Source organism: Condylostylus longicornis, unplaced genomic scaffold (genome assembly GCF_029603195.1).
Source record: "Condylostylus longicornis isolate FDR11 unplaced genomic scaffold, ASM2960319v2 ptg000148l, whole genome shotgun sequence".
Taxonomy (NCBI): domain Eukaryota; kingdom Metazoa; phylum Arthropoda; class Insecta; order Diptera; family Dolichopodidae; genus Condylostylus; species Condylostylus longicornis.
In genome coordinates this window covers 2,109,699-2,128,156 of record NW_026578116.1, presented here as the reverse complement: position 1 = coordinate 2,128,156, position 18,458 = coordinate 2,109,699, and the positions used below count along the sequence as shown (strand labels likewise).

Genomic DNA, 18,458 nt, shown 5'->3' with positions numbered 1-18,458 from the left:
AACATTGTATCTATATAAGAATTTCTTTAATAGTATCCTAAGTAATAGGAACAATTCAAATGGTATTTCTGACCTAAATATTAAATTTTTCAAAACAATTTCTTATTTTTTCACTTATATCAAAAAAAAAAAATTGAATAAATTATTAAAATTGTTGCATATTTGTTATATATTTAAATATAATTTTGATTAAATAGAGTATATATGTAGGCATTAATATACTGTCCCAAATTTTCTATATAATAATTATGTATATATTAAGAAAGAGAGATGAATAATAACCTCATAAAAATATAAAAGCAATATTCAATGAAAGAAAAATAATATTTTCTTTCTTCTCTCTTATATAAGCACAACAAGTACCCATCGTTAAAATCTTTTTAACATTTTCTTTTCTTTTATATTATATTTTAATAAAGAGTAGAGTAATTTATATATTATTTTATTCATGTATGCATAGGTATATATATATAAGTAAGTATAAGTATATTTTATGCATTCATATTTGAATAAAAAAAAAACTAAGAATTAGGTTAACGTTTTTCAATTGAATGCATTTATATACTACACGTTCATCTATTATTGAAAGGGGATCATTTTTTTTTTCCAAACCGAATATCTATCCCACTTTAATCAACAATATTTTTCTAATATGTATATTACATTTATATAGCTTTCTTTTTCTAATATAATTACATATATCTAGTTTTCAGTTATTCATGTACACTTAAGCAGTCAATTTCCTCATTGAAACTAAAAACAAAACAAAAAATAAAAATTAAAATAAAATGAGAGAGAAATAGAAAAAAAATATACGAGTAAAATTTCATTGAGAAAAAGGAGAAGGATCTTTATTTCATACTTCTATCAATTTTTTTTCCATATTTTTTTTTTTTTGTAAAACAAAAAAGAAATAAAAACAAATTTCCAGAATATTGTAACAAAAACCTACTAAAAAGTTTTATACAAGTATAAGAGCTCTTTTGATTTATGAACGAATTAAAAAAGAGCAAAGCACAAAAAACAAAAAAATAAAAACTTGTTCTCTCTATTTATCTACATGTATGTATAGACTCGTATATGGGGAAAATGTCATTAAATAGAAGTTTATCAGTACAAAGAACTTTTCAAATGTTATGTAAAGTTTTATATAACAATTTTAAAAGGTAAAATTTTAAATCTATAATATAGTAAAAGTAAAACTGTTATACACTATAGTAAAATTTATTACTTTTTTTTTCTATTATAAAGTTTTGAGTTATATACCAAAAAAAAAAATCAAAATTTGATCAATGTTCGAATTTTTAATATTAAATCTATATACATAAGATAACGAATGTATATATACTCGTACATATACATATGCATTTACATACAGTCTTTCGAGTACATTTAACAAATATTAGTCCGTGTATTTAGAGGGGAGTTAAAATAAGTTTTTTGTACAATTTTGCAATAGCTTTAAAAATCTCGGAATATATGCAATGTTTTATAAATTTAAGAAATACCTAAAATATTTGCTAAATGAAGTCTAAAAAAATCTTTTATATAAAAAGTTGTTTTACATTCTAATTTATAATAATTTTCTAATTTCAAATTTACTTGTTTATTTTGTGCAGTTATCTACTTTGAATTGTGGGCATAATACTTGTTAATAGTTAAAATATGTTCGAACGTTTAGGTTGAAATGAAATATTGCTTTTCTGTAATTGCATAGGAGAACCCTATAATTATCAAATTATGTGTATAGAAGAAAAATTTTTTGTAAATTTTACGAAAACTGGGATATTTTTCAAAGTTATTAGAGTTACTGGAAAAAATATGTATATTTTACTTTTACTTTATAAAATTAATTTTATAATAGTTTTCTTTCTATATTGCCTTTGTGTTATAAATGTTCAATTTAATAAGATATCTATTTTATAGACACTAACAAATTATTTCTTTAATTTTGCATTTAAAATATAAGTATTTATTTATAAACAACTTTATTATAATACAATTGTTAATTTATTTGCCGAAGAAGTCAAAAGGACATTAATAGTTCGATATGAAATCTAAAATTATGAAAATTGTTTAAATTGAGTAGATTTTTGTGGTAGACTAAAAGTCCAGTTAATTGTAGCATATTTAGTATATTCAAAAACTGTAGTTTTATCAATACTTATCTTGTCATCTCTCCCTCTCAAAAAATCCTTCCATGTGTAGAATATGTTGCATTTTTTATTTTTCACGATTTTTTTCCTATATATGTGGAGCAATGTTTTTTAAATCGAAAACTGAATGATTTATAATTTAAAATATTTTTAGATAAAAATTGCATTAAGTTTTTCATCGAAATTCTTTTTAAAATTTGAAGATATATGCATGTTATAATGTAGAGATTTTGGAAAAAATTTAATAATGTTTAAATAAACAAGAAAAATTTTGAAGCCTTTAAAAATTTTGTAAATTTTTTATTTTTTCCGGTTTTTAATTTAAGTTTACATACGGTAACGCTGGGAAGGGAAGTACTGAGAACAATAAAAAATGAAGTAATGATATAAGTAAAAGAATGCGAAATAAAGAGGAATTTATTACGTGGTCTAATATTTATGATATTTTCTCAATTTTTTTGTTATACAAAAATACATTTTGCAAGTCCACTCGATATATAGACACCATTTAATTAAATGTAATAGAAAATCCAATTAAGAAACAACATTATGTTCTAATAAAATCAGTTCCCAACTACTGCTGAATAGTTAGGCAATGGGACGCATGCATAATTTAGTGCGAATGTAGTTAAGTTGTTTTATTGTTCATGTAAGAATATATTTTCTTATACTAAAGACTCTATATAACTAAAGACCGTAAAAAAATCTCTGTACATTTGTAACATCTTTTGTTTTTTTTAAGATTTTCAAATCATATGAAATTTAAATCTTTTCATACACCTACAATATTCTTCCTAACCAAGGAATCATTTTAGCTTTAAATTTTTATTTTCATATTAATTCGTTTGTTACTCAATAAAATCAACATAATATTTTTCAAGCACGTCCTCTCTATTCCTATATTCTGTATCGCAAACAAGTAATATAAAATACCTTCACAGATATAATAATAATAATATAACACTATTCGTAAATATACGTATAAATGGGACATTTATTATAAGTGCTTGTCATGACAAAACGCAATTTAAAAACTGACTAATTCTAACCTATTTATTCAATATAATATAATATTTTTTACTTACCTCTTAACTAAAGATTTATGTTGATTTTCTTGACTAACAGCTATCATTGCATGCTTGCATGTAGGAACTTCTTTTTGTCGAATTGTCCAATAACATGTGACATTTCTTGGATACATTCCAGGATAATTGGGACTTTGTAAACGACAATTTTTTCTATAGCATTCATCAAATTGCCTTGTACAATATGTTCCTGGTGTAACACGTCCTAATTCTAACACTTTATCACTACTGCCATACCTGAAATTTTTTTTTTTTATTTATTTATAAAATATAAAACGTATATTTCTATAATATAAAAAATATAAATTAAATTAGAATAAAATAATATAAAAGAAAATTTATTATATTATATAGGCGAAAGATTTTTTTTTATTTTATAGTATATAGATACTATTGCACGTATACATTTATGTTAAAATTTTATGCATACACATATTAGATAGGTGTATATGTTAATAAAAATTAAATTAGGTGCTAAATAAATTTACACTCTTATAACAAAACCACCCCAATACACCTCATGTTATTATGTGAAACTCATTTTCTCTTTTATTTCTTTCTATTGAAATTTGTACAATTGTATATACGATCAAAATGTAAAAAGAATTTTTGTGTAAGAAAATATTATGTGTTACTATCATGACATTTATTTCTCGCAATATAGCATGATATAAAAATATAACTTGTTGCTTAAGTTTCAATTATAAATATTTTTGTATCACGTTTACACGACTACGAAAAATAAAAATCATTTTTTTTTTTTATTTTTCCATTTTGTTAAAACAAGGAATAGAATTTCAGGTAACTTAAGTAAATCTAAATCTAAATTATATTATAGTTTTAATGTTGAATGAATTGAAGAAAATTAAATTTATAGTTGATTTTTATAGTTATAGCACGAAATTTTATAGAATTAAACGTGATTTTAATAGATTTCTTTGTATTTGAATATATTTTTATACGTGTAGAATTCATAGAGGAATACAATAACTAACAAATATACGAAAATAAAATACAAGTCACCTAAATTTTAACAAAATCATATTAAGTAAAAATAAAAAAAAAAATTAGAAAAGAAAAAATCTATTGAAAAGGTGTTCGTTTCCATTTAAATTATAGTAAAATTAATATATGCAGCGTAAAAAATTCGATAAAAATTATGAATGATTAATGTTTCCCTACCTCAAGTATTGATGAAATATATTTCAAGATTTTTATGTTATGTTAACAATGAACCACAACATGACAAATATTTTGTTAAGGTTTCTGTTCTTTTTTCAAATTAATCATATGATTTACAATTATTACAATCCAATAAATCATAGTATATTTTATTATAAGGTTATAATTTTGAAATGAAAAGAAAATTATGATTTTGTATAAAATAAATTACTGACGTTTGTATTGTAATCAGAGGCACCAATTATCATATTATTATATTTTACTCAACTCTCGGTTGCTTGCTTATTTTGCTAAGGATTTACAATATTAAATACCAAATTTTCAATTCGATACTTTGTAATAAATTCAAAAGAAATAATGTCGAATCGATTTTGTAAACACAAAATATTTATTCGAGGTGATTCAGAAAGCTATACAACAACATTTTCTGTAAGGGCTGTTAAAGAACTTAAAATCAACATGTTATTTGATTTTATATTTTGTGTATACTTTCAGAATACCAAGCTTTTGAACTTCATGAAAAATCAAATTTGTTTTTTTTTATCTTTTTAGTTTTCTCTAACCCGATCATTTTTACGAAATTTTTTAAAACTTTGAAATTTTGGCTACTAGTCCAGAACAAAAGTTAAGCCCATTTTTGATTCTCTAACCAAAGGTATATTTTTTTGTATGCCTTTCTGAATCATTCTGTATTAGCTTTGTTGGGAAAAAGGTTTTATATTATTTCAATTTAGATTTTGTTTTCTAATTTTTTCAATTCATCTGGCTCAGCAGTTGAATATACCTTTACAATTTGAACAAAAATTACAATTACCAAATAATAAAATAAATGATTTCGCATAAAGTGAAGTGATAGTTCAAATGCAAATTTTTAATACTTTACCTAACTAGTGCATCCGATTGACTTATAAATTTATATCTTATCCTAAATTCAAAGGAATTATCATCAGGTTGACTGGGTGGATGAAACACCTGCAAATATACAAAAAAAAAAACAATTTAGAAATTTTTAGAACAAAATTTTTATAATAACTTTTTTGATTTAATCTAAAACTTAGTGAATATTAAGATTTTGATTCATATGTCTAGTTTTAATAATTCAGTTTTCGGGCTTGATAATATCCCACTTGAGTAATAGAGTGTTATTAGAAGTTTTTATACTGGCACCAGCATTTTTAATAATATTTTTTTACGTTAAATTTCAGATACATTCTAAGACTTAAATCTGTTTATATTTAGTCTTCCAATACTATAGTAAACTTAGTTGTTTTAACGAAGGGTGATCCTTAAGTAATATTCTTTTACATGCATTTTATTAAATACTAAAAACAAATTAAACCCTATGTCGAAAATAGGTACTTAGTGGCCAGAAATAAATTCCATAAACATTAAAATATTTAGCCTTATGGTTTCTGTTCCCATATAATAATATTTTATTTATTACACATTGTCGAAATTATAAATTATTTTTATCCTTCAAAATTTAACCGGAAAAATAAATCTATTATGTAAAATGTATCCCACAAAATTATATTGATTTGTTTACATTATTGGGTTAGTAAATGGTTTTAGCGTTACATTAATTTCATAGTAAACAAATTTAAATAGAGAATTCAAATACCTAAAACGAAAATTTTACAAAACCAAAAATCTTTATCAAATTCTCTAGAGGTCAAGTACAATATTGTTTCAAATTATTTTATTTGTACATAGATACTCTTCAAAAATACAATATTTTGTGTAGTAAGTACTTTACAAAAAAATATTAATTTATAGGTATACCAAAAGTGCATTTAAATTATTTATATTATTTAAGAATTATTTTAAAATTATATAATATAGAAAATTTTCAAAAATATTTTGTAAAATTCTTAACATAATTGCATACAATAGAAACATGAATAAATAGAAATTTCCGCATATACACATACACAAACGTAAATTTTATATCCTTGTATTTTCATAAGAATAGATTTTAACTTAGTAGTAATAATGATATATTGTGTTACGTTTATGTGAATGATGACAGTTTAAAATGTTGACATTTATGATATCTATAGGTATATATACCTTCTGTGATATACGGTCCATATATTATAATATTATGTATGATATGTGTAGTTTAATAAATCATACATTTTGTTCTGTAATTTTGAATATGATGAAAAGTATCTAAATAGCAATAATTTATTTTATTTCTTAAATATATTGAAATTTAAAATTTGTTATACTAAAAGAAAAATAGGTACAAATTATGTATTTTAAGAACATTTAATTCATAATATGGTTAAGAACAAATTCTGAAAATGTACGGATGCAAACTTTTATATCTTGAACTGTTTAAATGTCGGTAAATGTTTGAGTTAGCGAAATTAAAATATATGAAAAAATATTGCAAATTTTTAAGGACTAAGGGTCCAAGTGTTGATCGGGTTTAAGGAAAGGTGGCCCTATATGAAGGACGAAACGCAGATGCTGGATAGTATAATACTCCCTCGCATCGGAATTGTAATAATATTTAGCAATTGGTATTTATAACTTGAATTCAATATTAATAAGATTATAACAATTCCGATCTCAGGCACTATATGTACAAATATGAGATTTAATTTTTATTATACCCCATTTAAAATACTTCTTATACTTAAAATTTTTTGAATTTTGAAGTTAAACAACATTATGTAGATCAAATTTACGAGAGAAATTATTGCTTTAGTAAAATTATTTTCTTATTCTTTCGAAGCATCACTTTCCAAAATGATGCATTGTATATATAAATAGAACTAAAATCTCGCTCCGAAAGGTAGTTTTCTTATCTTCTCCAAGTTCAACTATGTACATGTTAAGCAATTGAAATATCGGGCTTAATGTATAATATTATAATAATTACATGCAGATTAAGTAGGTGCATATAATATTTGAAATCGCGGTATATAGCATGACCATAGTAATATTACTGGAATTTCCACATCACTTATATTATATATAATTTTAAATTTATAAAAAATTTAAAATTATTATTTTAAATGCAATGTGAAATAAATTTAATTTTTCATTAGTAATACCTATTGATTTCTAATTAAGTATAAAAGGTGTTACTGAAAAATTTTAATACATAATAATTTTAAATTCACTTAAATTCAATTGCAATTATTTATTTATTTTAAATCTAAAAATTAAATTTTTATAAGTAAATCGTTTGCATATAATTTTATACAATGTATTCTGAATAATAATATATATACATTGTTTAAAAAAAAAAAATATTTTTTCTTATTAATTTATTTTTAAAATTATTGACATCTTCTATATTTAAAATAAATTTAAAATTTATATTCACAAATTACTTTCAGTAATATTGTATGTTTATTGGGAAAATTGTAAAAATTTCATGCAAAATAACATAAATTGCAACTATTTACATTTAACATTGATTTTCTAGACATTTTTATAGCAATAAACATTGATTTTTGTTTATTATATTAATAGCAATTATTATTAGGTTAATTAGTTCTCTTATAAATTATTGTCGCAACTTACTTTGAATTTTTATGCATTGCAAGTGAACCAAGACTAACAAATATAATATGTTGCGCTTTAATCAATTTAGCCTAATTTAGACTACTGATATGAAACTAAAAATTTTTAAAAATTCTCCAGAATACATGGTAATGTGCATTGTTTATGGGTATATTTAATTGAATGAAATGTTTTTCCGAAAAAAAATTAAAAATAACAAGATTTTTTAAATTAAAAACCAAAAATAAGACAATTAACATTTCTTTCTCGTCATCAAATATTCAGGCAAATTTCAAGATTAATAGGGTATAACATTGAAATTTCAAGCTAAATTAATTCTTAAAATTATTTAAAAATTTTGCAAAAGAAGTGCCTTACCTATACATCGTATAATAATTTTTAAAAAAATCTCATTTAAATTTTTATTTTTCAATTAAAATTATAAAAAGAGCTGGAATTAAACTTCATATTCCCATAGACAACACACTACATACATTTTTTTATGAAAAGCAAATATTTTTCAACCTTAAATTTTTTATGTTTATATTTTAACTTTCAATATAAATAATATTATTAATTTAATTATATAAAATAAAACATGTATAATAATAATATTTTTCTCTCATTTCCAATTTGATTAACACACATATAACACACATATAATACATATTTAATGTATTTAATGATATTGAAAAAGTTTTCCTGCACTATGAAATTGAAATAAAAATTTCAAAAAAAAATTATTTTATTTTTTTTTTTCGCAGAATTTATTTTAATGGCTAAAATATACAAGTAGTATATTTATATGGATTTTTATAGTAGAGTAAATTTTTATAAAAAAAAATTTTTTTTAAAAATCATGAAATCATTTTAATTTCGATTATATTGAATACTTAAGGCACCGGCACTTAACAAACATAACAAACAATAATATTCATATAAATAAGGACAATTGAAAACTACTAAAAAAAAAAAAAACAAAATTTATATACATATATAGAAAACTTATGAACGGGATGTTGTTAAATGGAATGCATTGAGTGACACAATTATTATATACATATTAATATTACATATTTTATATGTATATATACAACATATTCTATATAAAACTTACATAAATATATGAATTTATTAAAATTTTGTATAAAATCATAATAATATGTACATATATAAGGAAAATACGATACGCCAAGCTATTCTAATGTAAATATTGTATATAAAATATGTAAATATTTTAAAATGTAAAATATATAATGTACATATATAACCTATCATATATATACAATAAAATGGAAATGCATTTTAAAATATACATACTTATAATATTATATAAAAATAATTTTTATATTCAAAAGGATGTGAATTGTTTCAGAAAATTGTTATGGTTGATATTAAGTTTATTTTTGTTGTATATACATATACATACATTACATACTGTACTTATACTTATATACAATTATATTATTATTGTATGCAAAAGGATATTGAGAAATTTTTGATAATGCATTCAGATATGAATTGCATATTATTTTTCTGTTCAGATTGTTATTTTCTACAATGTACTTTTCTACTTTTTATTATATAATATGTATTTGAATTCACAGGATACGTAAACGGATGATAAAACTATATTTAGAAATGTTTAAAGTTTCCAGATAATATTTCGATATTGTTATAAACTATTTCCATTAACTTTAACAATGAATTTTATTTATAATAATAATTTCAATTTTAAAGTCTATATTATATAATAGACTCGTTTCTTTCATTTCTATATAATATAAATTTTTTAATGGTATTCCAAATACTATATAAATACATATAGACATAAATTGTTTAGAAAATAATATTAAATTACATTGTATATAATATTTACTATGCACATTTATTTACATACACACATGAATATATTGCATATTTCAATAATTTAAGTAAATGTTTATGCAATTTTAATATACTCAATGTTTAGGAATAGGTTGTATAAGGTATGTATAAGGTTAGATTTGATTCATTAATTTTATTATTTTTTGTATTGTATTATGAAGTAAATAAAATTGTAACAATGAAAATTTTTTAACAAAAATATTATGTGATTTTAAATATTTTCATATTATTTGAAAAATTTTGTAATTATTGTAAAATTTTGTAAAAGGTATTCTGTTGTAATGAATAGAAAGCTTGTAAATTTTATTATGATATTGATAATAGACAAAATTTCGAAAATCTAGAGAATCATTTCATGATAATGCCAATTAAAATATTGTTATCGAAAAGTTTTTAGGCATACAAAGTTGAAATGTATGGGGAACCTTGAATTCACAGAAAAAAAAAAAAAATGTAAAACTTTAACAATTTTTTTTATAGAACTCATGAGAAATTTATTTTATATGGATTTTGTATTTTTGTACAGTTGACGGAGTGTTAGCTAAGGGAAAGCAATTTTTTTTTTGTGTTAGAATTTTTCTATTATTATCATATTCTTACGAGTATATTGAATTAAATAGTATATTGAATTTTGTAAAAATATTTTTTTTAAATGTGAAAAATATTTTCTATTTTTATTCTAAACTTTAAAAAAATTTAATTTTTTTGGCTTGTTCTATAATATTTTAATAAAACAAATCACATTAAATCCAGATATTTCGAATATTATTATAAATTGTTTATCATGATAAAAAATTAATAGAAATATTCTCAAAATTACAAACAAAAAAATTGTTATGTAAGAACATTTGCTATTTATTTATGTTTGATTTTGAATTTAAAGAAGAATGCAAATGACTTAATGCACAAGACTCATAAAAATAAATTGTTTACACTTTCCGAATATAATTTCACATAAAATTTTTGGCCACGAACATAATTATGTGTAGCAGTTCATTCGAACCGTCCAATTGAAAATTACTTTTTGGCGAGTTTTAATCAAAGGATCCCATATTTTGTTTAGAAACATTGTAGCTGATTAGAAACTCATACAATAGATTTCAGATTATTAGTACAAATAAAAATATTTGTCGTTCCGAAGAAGAAAAAATCATGGTCCTAAGTAATTATAATTTTAATTACCCTAGTCCTTGTTTTGTATGTCATTTCTTGTTACAAAAATGAGATAATAATTTTAAAACAGTCTCTACACGCATATTGCTAGAAACACTCTGCAAAACACAATTGAGATGTCTTAAGAAAGGTTAGGGTAATAATAATGTAGAACTAAATTAATCAATGTTACATTATATGTGTACATCATATGGGGCTGTCAATAAATTGGTAATACTGCCTTATAATAATTTAGTTTTTCATATCATAACAAAATTTATACACGTATAATATAAGTTGCAAAGAGTTGATTTTAAATATATATTTCAATGGTTCTATAACTTTTCATTATATCTAACTACCTTAAAAATTTAATAACAGATTCTGTGTAGCCAGAATCCGAAAATTCTTTCAGAAAATTTAATTTGTTAATTTTTTTTTCATGAAATTAATCATTATAATTATTTTAACTTAAAATTGACTTTAATAAAATTTTTAATAATAGTTATAAGAATTTCAATTACTCAGTGTTCATAAGATGAAAATTTCCAATTATAACAATATGTATAATACTTTTAATAATATTTTTGTTAAATTCTTTATAAATTTTATGAAGATGACTTGATTATTTTAATTTATTTTAATTTAAAGTAAAATAAAAGAATATACACTACATGTGTACTGCTATCAAAATAATTGAATAAAATATTGTAAAATAATATTAATTACTTTATTTGTTATTTAAAGATAATGTATAGCTATATAATAGTAAAAAACAACGATAAAATATTGTTAAATTACATAAATTTTCCATATCTGTTGTAATGAAATCTTTAATCTCATAAAAATGTCAGGATCAATTGTAATAAATCTGTAGTTCTAAATAAAGACTCCTTTAATTCTTAATTTAATTGCTCTAAATTTTATTTTGTACTCGAACTTTCTAAGTTTATAACTAGAAACTGAGTCGGTTTAACTCAATTAGTTCTAAATATTAATAGACAAAAGTGTAAGAAGCTGAATTCCATTTCATTTCGTTCTACTAAGCAGAATTTATCAGTCTTTCTTTTTGAATGTTTTATCTATATTCTATAAAAAATTTATAACAAATTTATTTAACCGCATTCCCGTATTATAGGTAGAAATTAAACAAGCTTCATTCCTTTTTAAAAATATTAATTCGAGAATTAAAACTTACTTTTTTCAAAAAATTTTTTTTGGCAAAGCAAGTTTTGGTACTCGGGGATAGGGTAGCTATTAAAAGAAAAGTAAAAGAAACTACTTATTCTGGATAATTATCCTATTCTCTAAAAGGAATATTTTACTCTTTCACTTTACATTTCGATTACTAAATTTTTTGAACTCATTCCCTCAGTTCGGTTCTTTTGATATTTCGAAATTTTTTGTCTTATTTATGTCATGTCAAATTTATCAACTCAGGCTATGACAGAAAAAAATATAGATTTAATTTTTTCTTCACGTTTTGCCTTTTTTTTGAAAATTTTCATAAAATTGATTTTCTTTTTTACCATTACGACCTCACTGCATACAATGGGACGTTATGTGATAGCACCAAATTTCACCTGTCAACTTTTCGGTGAGAAAGCATTTCTCCAATGTGGGGAAATGTAATTAAATTATTTTTAGAGAGATATTGGTCGGTTTGTCGCTTAATTTAGTCCTTAAAATTGTAAAGAAATGCTTAAAACGTATTTTCATTATTTTCTGTAACACTTTCACTAACCTAGGCAGTATACATTATGTGTCTATTATATACATGAATTATATAATGTATAATTATATACATTATGGTCGGTTATGTGCTGATCACATATTCCTATATAAAATTTAAAATTTCAATATTTTTAACATTCAAATTTAAGCTATAGTAGCTAAAATATCTAGGATACAAAAGCAAAAATAATAAAATAAAGTTTATTGAATACAAAATTAATTTTTTTACATGTTCAGAATATTTTATTAAGTAAATTTTATTATTTGTATATTTTATTTGTACACATTTATATAGGTAATGTGCACAAAATATTCATATTGTAAAATAGGTTTTTTAATATTTTATGATCAATAAAAAATCAATAACTTTAAATTACAAAAATATTATAAAAATTTTTTGCTCTACAAGCTATAGGTAAAAATTTAAATTGAAAAACGTTATAAAATAATTTAGAAAAATTTTAGAAAATTTAAATTGCGTTCTTTTGGAAATTTATTACTGTTCCTGTATCATACCGATATTATAGTGCATTAACTGAAGACGCAGTAATTGTATATTAATTTAACTTAATTTAAGACAATGTAAGTTTTTAATGCAATTTAGATTAAATGTGCGATAAATGTGTCTTTAGAATACGACTTAGAAAATAGTATTCAAAAGGTACATTTGATGTCAACCGATGCTAAATGAACGTGAAAATTGTTAAATACTTATCAAGCGTTTCTCACTAAATTTGTCTCATGTGAAAATTAATAAAAATTTTTTGAATGACAGAGAAATTTAGAAAACATTTTCAAATAATTCTTCATTTTATTATTATAAGGATCTCAACAATAACTGCAATACCATGAAGTTACTATTATTGTATTCAAATTAAAAAAAAATTAAGTCAGATCTAACCAATGGTTTGTTTTGTAGCACTTTTCCTTTCAACAAGTGAAAAAACTGCTTTTAAATACAGTCTACGTAGACCTACCTATTATAATTATTTTCACTCATAAACGAAACTATTTCTAGGATTGCATATATTTAGGATGAACGATTTATGCAGTCTTTGAAATAAAGAAAAAATTAATTTAAAGAGGGGTTAACATAATGCTCGATTTTAAGGGTTAATTGCGTGAGTTAAGAAAAATAGTTATATTTTTTAATGTCATGGATTTCATTGTTAGCTTTTTGTGTTTATAGAAATTTGAAAAAGCTTGCGGTTTCGGAAATATAAGACGCCAAAAATTCAAACTTTATAAATTTCTAGAGGCAATAACTTGAGAAGGGGGTGGCGATGGAAAAAAATTTTCTTCTAACGAAGTAAACCGTTTGTTGGTGCCAAAGTTCTAATAAGCATCCTTGTATTCTCTGTAGATATACAAAATTTTTTATATAATTTCACTTTTTATGTAATATTATATAACAATTATATTCTTAATAGAGAATTGAAAAATTCATTATGGAAGATAATTATTTGTGAATTTTCAACATTTCGTAGAAATAAAACATTTTCATTCCTACGAATTGCATATTAACTGAATAAAATATTTTAATGATTTCATGTTTAGAAATTTTTGTAAAATAAAATTCTATTTTTCTCCTATAAGCATTGAAATCTCTAATAAATCTCATGAGATTCATATGTTATTTTGTATGTGTATGTTTAAATTTGCATTTAGTATGTTTACTTTTCATAATTACATACTCAATTTTATGAAACGTATTTGTATTATTATTGATGAAAAATATCATATAATGTACATACATTTATGTATCTAAGTATGTATGTAAGTTCTATTGAAATTTATTATCTAATAATAATTTGCAATTATCGCGAAATTGCTATAATGAATTCATAAAATATGATGCAATATACTTCATTTATTCAATAATTATTGTTCAGATAAACCTTGGGATAGAAATATGAAAATAATTTTTTTAATTTAAAAAATAATAATTTTTTCCGGGAAAAATAATGATTCAATTAGAAAAATTTAAATTTTATAATACAAACTTTGAAAATAACGTTCCTTGAAGTTTTGTGTTACATACCGAAGAAGGTATAAGCATATAAAGCTTCTGCAAGACTGTAGACCAGGCTGCCTTGAAAAAGATAATTGTTCTTATATCATAGAGTGCTATTAATGGATAATATAGTATTTTCTTATCAAAACTTATATTTACCGGAAATGATGCAGGTGTTAGTGAATCGGTTCAAAAATTTTTTTGAAAAATTTGCACCTGCCACGTAAACTATAACCATATAGAATGGAAGACTGCATGGTATGCCCGTTGTAAAACAATGGCGTATATTAATATTGAAACACACCACTAACATTTATATCCTGTTAAGCTGGTTTATCTTTCAGCTTGGGAGGGTTTTAAGTAGGAACAGGTTGTATGTTCTTAATTCTCTTCCGATTTCTGATTTTTTTTGAAAATTGTATATTGTAGTTGCTACTCGATTTAAGCAACAACAATATACAAGGTTTCGATCAAATTGTTGAAATTAAAGATTCTATTTTATTGTTATTTAAATTTGAAAAGTTATATACAGCAATTTTTTTATTGTGTGAGAAATTATAGAACAAAATCAATATTACATTATGAATTTTGTAATACCATATTGGTTTTTGTTTTAAAAACTTGTTAGTAAATTAATAAAAATTGTGCTATGCATTATAGCTGTACTGAATAAATCCAAATTCATATTATGTATACATTTTTATATGCATCTGCAGGCCCGGTTCTTGTTGAGTGCCCTGCGTAATTTCTAAAAAGTGCGCCCACTCATCTTTTTCAGGGCAGTGAACAATATTTTGCGCACAATAAATCACCTTCTTTTTACTTTATCATATTCAATGCAAGATTAGTAATAGAATTTTTTTTTCCTTTTCCACTCCTGGGAGGGCTATTGCATGACATCATTGCATAACTATGTCACACCCCCGTTTCATTGCGCAATAGAGTTTTGACTAGATAAGTGACTAGCCAGCCTTAGTTTTTTTTTTATATTAAATATTTAAGCTTATTAATTATTTATTATTTATTTTTCTTATCGAATTAATTATGAATATATGAAAATTACTTGTATACTAATTTGTAATTTCATAAGTGTTGTATATTAAAGCTATAAACATTGAATATAATTTTTATAGTAACCATTAACCTGGCCGGGGTTTGAACCCGAGTCCCTTCAGTTATCATATAGAATTAAAGTCTGGTATTCAACTTTCAGATTTTTTGTTTTACACTATTTCTACGTAGATTATTTTTGATTTTTTGGCGTCCGTTGCAAATACTACTTCGCATATATGGTAGATCCGATACTGTGCATCTGCAATGTGCTTCTCATATAATGAATTCACTAAGGAAAGTACTTAAATATATAATATTTTAATAATATATATTTATTGTAAATGTATACATATATTAACATATGTATGTAATCGAATTGAATCTCGAAAAATACGCGAGTATGATATTTGATTTCATTACAGAACGAATATTTGTATAATAAAAACAAAAATAAATTTTTTATACATATTATTATTATTATTATATTAATTAGACCTAATCTGATGGAAAAGCGAGGAAAATCATTATGTTTATTCTTCAATTAAAACTTTACATACAACGATACATAAATGTACACATTTTGTACATTATTATCTGTTTAATTATATACGTCTCTCTGTTGGAGGTTATGTAAAGTTCATGTATGTATATTTTTAATTACATTCTGTAAGCAAAAAGTTATAAAATTTTTCGTTCCCAAAATTTTTGGTAATTATACGTAATATTATGTATATACACTTTCTACATATATACAAAGGTACCTATATATTTATTTTATAGTATATTAAAAAAAAATTGATAACTTCTAATTGTTGGAAATAAATTATGTAATTATCGTAAAATCAGCATAATAATATTAACGAATTTAATTATTATACCGACTTTGTTATTATATTATGAAAAATAACAATTTTTCATGGTAAAATAAAATTTTATTGGATGTATTGGGAGAAGAAGTTAATCGAAATTGAACTAAAAGTGTTCCATATACGTAAGTATGTACATATGTATATGTTTTTTATTAGATATCTGATCTATCCCTAATTTAAATTTGCAAATAAACAGCATTTTGTTAATAAAGAATTTAGTGCTGTGCAGTGGCTATAGTTAGAATGAAATTTTAATCTAAAGTTTTAGTTTAATGGTTAGAACAAAATATTTTCGGCCAAGCATATATTATTATGTATGCTAAAGTTGCATGTAAGTACTAAAACAATCATCATTTAAACGCTCTTGATTCCTACAGTTAAACATAATTTATATGACTATACAAAGAACATACTTTGAAACATCATTACTGACATCAAGATCAAAAGGATCAGAATTGGAATTTGCGTGCCTTATCATAACTCTGTACTATAGTAATAATGTTCTTTTTAGAACTTTTACAAAAAAAAAAAAATGGAAGCGAGTACTTAATAATATGTTGACTTACATAACATCAAATTCGACCATTATATTAATGACTCTTTAAATTTTTTTTTTGCCTCATCCTAAATGTATGCAATCTTTGATATAGATTTGTATATGAGTAAATGTAATTTTAATAATGTAGATAGTACATACACAGGTTATTTTTTACAGCAGTATTTTGACTAGTACAAGGTAAAAGTGCTATTTTAAAAATTAGTAGTTTCATTCAACTTTACAATAATAAAGGTCTCAAATTTTTGTAATCCAATTTTGTTTTTCGTACTGCTTTATGGTACCTTTTATTATGCGCTATATTGTTTATAGCGCTATCTTATACTTTTTATAATCAATGTATTTACAAATTTATTCAACAAATATTTAAGCAATTGAGTAACTAAATATAATAAAATTCCATTATATAACTTATCTCTTGATTAAAATAAATAAATATTTTCTAGATACGATTCAAAAATTCAAAACAAATATTCTAAATATTTGTTTTGAATTTAAAAATACTAGTTATTTTTTCAAATTGTATTATAAAAATAGAAATAAAATAATTTTCATCATGTTTTTTCTAATTTAAGTTTTGGTTTTTTTTTTGTAAAATAATATATTTTTTACAATTCCAAAATTTTATCATGTTATAAATAATTAAAAATAAAAAATATACAAAAAAGAAATTTAAACAAGTCGGCGATTTACAAATATGATGGTATTTCAAAAAGGGTTTATTAAATTTTGCACACATAACAAAAAACATACTGGGATATAAGTAAGTTACGTATTTGGCCAGCAGAACTTGAGGATAACTGTAGATAACGTACTTCAGTTATTTTATGAGTTGTATATGAAATAATAAATAATTGATGAGAAACTGTATTTGATGTGAACCCTTATTTCTAGTAAAATTTAATTCGTCAGACCCAACCGTCGGCAGAAAGCAGCCCACTCAAATTTAAAATTGCGCCCCTTTATTCTGCTTGCAAAAACAAAAAATATTCGATTACGACTATTAAAATTTGGAAAAATACTCACATAGTATAATTTGCCCATAACCCACAAAAGTATATCGACTGTTGCTTTACACCATTTTTTGTGGTGAGTGGGGTTCTTTTACTACCCCTCTCTCGTAAAATCTATTTTAATATACTTCCCATCGTATTGAAGACTTCAATAATGAGCATTTTTTTCTGAAATTTTCTATTTTTTCATCATTTATGCCAATCTATCATTTAAAAACTGTGACAGAAAACATTTGTG

The 18,458-nt window shown here is 22.7% G+C and overlaps 1 protein-coding gene across 1 annotated transcript in view; it reads right to left on the bottom strand.

Annotated features, from left to right (window-relative positions):
• LOC129615828 (uncharacterized) overlaps positions 1 to 18,458 on the bottom strand; it is a 288,743-nt gene that overhangs the window by 138,419 nt on the left and 131,866 nt on the right. Inside the window, exons 6-7 of the mRNA XM_055531211.1 lie at positions 5,307 to 5,395; positions 3,242 to 3,478 (exon numbers count right to left, since the gene is read on the bottom strand). Coding sequence (XP_055387186.1) covers positions 3,242 to 3,478; positions 5,307 to 5,395 — 326 coding nt within the window. The remainder of the gene's footprint in view (positions 1 to 3,241; positions 3,479 to 5,306; positions 5,396 to 18,458) is intronic.